This window comes from Littorina saxatilis, linkage group LG5, assembly GCF_037325665.1.
Source record: "Littorina saxatilis isolate snail1 linkage group LG5, US_GU_Lsax_2.0, whole genome shotgun sequence".
In the NCBI taxonomy this organism is placed as follows: domain Eukaryota; kingdom Metazoa; phylum Mollusca; class Gastropoda; order Littorinimorpha; family Littorinidae; genus Littorina; species Littorina saxatilis.
Genome location: NC_090249.1, coordinates 36348415 through 36349954, shown reverse-complemented (window position 1 = coordinate 36349954; position 1540 = coordinate 36348415). Strand labels below are relative to the sequence as shown.

Here is a 1540-nt window from a genome sequence, read left to right as displayed (position 1 = left end):
TAACTGAACGATAAGCCAGTATTCCGTGTGCTTTTTAAAAAAGATTAACACCTTTTTAATGTTTTGCCTAATTTCTAGTTGAATGTAACTTATTTACTTTCAGCAGTGTACAACAGTTTTAACGTTTTGCCACGGACTTGAAGCAGACGAATCAAAGTCAATCAGACCAATCAGCGACCTCGAAACAGGTCACATGGTCAGCAACCATGATAGTTTACAAGATGTCGACCGCAGATCTTTGTTTTCTTGACTTTGGGACAAAACAATTGCAGTTAACAAAGATGTAGAGTTTACATGATGCAAATGGTATCTCTACAGTGGTGGATGCGGTTTGGTTTAAGTGTCTGTTCATAACGGTAAGTCAGATTTGTCTCAGTTGTGCCATTTGTTCGTTGATCACTCAATGCTCAGTTTTAAGTCACAACAGTTTCATGGCGCTGTTTTGAACGCATGAGTTTATGCTTTCGATATGGTAAATATTTGTCTCCATCGGAACTGGTTGGAAGTGTGTTAACTTATTGCTTTCATAAAACACCAGGCCAAAGAACCGAGTCTTCAAAATACTGTTAATCGTTGAGACCATACAGGATTTGAAACCCACTCCCGGCTTGCATAATTTGCACTGAAGCTTCACGTGGTTCACAGCTGAACAAGCTTGGTCCTGCCACTCTGAGCTCGAGGACTCGTTGGTTCCTTAGCAGGATAAGCAGGCAGTACCCTTGTAAACGTATTGCTTCCACATTGCTTGTACACAGTTCATAAAATGCACTGTGCCCTTTGTTCATGACTGGAACATGTTCTAGAGCTGCTATCAAATTGCAAATCCTTACAGGCTTACTGAACCTTTATTAGTGTATACCTATTCAGGTTACTGGTTTGCTCATATATATAGATCCTGAGACATATTAAATTTCACAGCGCAGCTTTATTCGGCTGCTAGCTGTTGTTGCAGATTTGTTTTCTGTGCATGCAGTACGTGTAGCAAATTAAGTAAGCAACGTCATATTTTGAGGACAGCACTGCCGCATACGGAATGCTCAACATACATATATATGCAGTTTATAGGAGTGCTTAATGCCATGTATCACCCATCTTAAAGCTGCATGAGCACTACGTATTACCTTAACAGCAGCCTGAAAAAGAAATACGTACGCTATACATATATTGTACGTGTACGTATATGATATAAACCGAAGGAAGTGATTGATCACAGTGAACCTGAATTTGTGTTTGTCTGTTTGTTTTTATTGACAGTACAGGGTCAGTATGGAGGCACGGATAGGAAACCTAACGTTCTCCTCCAAGTTTGACTCTGGCAACTTGGCCAAAGTGGAGAAGGTTACCAAAGACGAGGAGGAAGAACCTGTCAACTCAAGTAAGATGGCAATTAACGTTGATCTTTTACATTGGCCTATGTGTGCAGTCATTTTCATCACAGCATCTTGCTGCTCTATTTTCTTCTGATTCTTTATTCTGCCTAGGCTATTTCTTTGCCTTCATATTGTTTCTTTTATCACGTCATCTCTGTTGGTTAAAAATG

General features: G+C 39.9%; 1 protein-coding gene across 12 annotated transcripts in view; it reads left to right on the top strand.

The window, feature by feature from the left end:
- Positions 1–204: 204 nt before the first annotated feature.
- LOC138967005 (cytosolic carboxypeptidase-like protein 5) overlaps positions 205–1540 on the top strand; it is a 46801-nt gene continuing 45465 nt past the window's right edge. For 11 of the 12 annotated variants that reach the window (XM_070339440.1, XM_070339446.1, XM_070339441.1 and 8 more), the window contains exons 1-2: positions 205–356; positions 1255–1375. In XM_070339440.1, the coding sequence (XP_070195541.1) occupies positions 1267–1375 (109 nt within the window). In that variant the 5' untranslated portion in view covers positions 205–356; positions 1255–1266. The remainder of the gene's footprint in view (positions 357–1254; positions 1376–1540) is intronic. The other variant, XM_070339435.1, reaches the window with a different exon arrangement.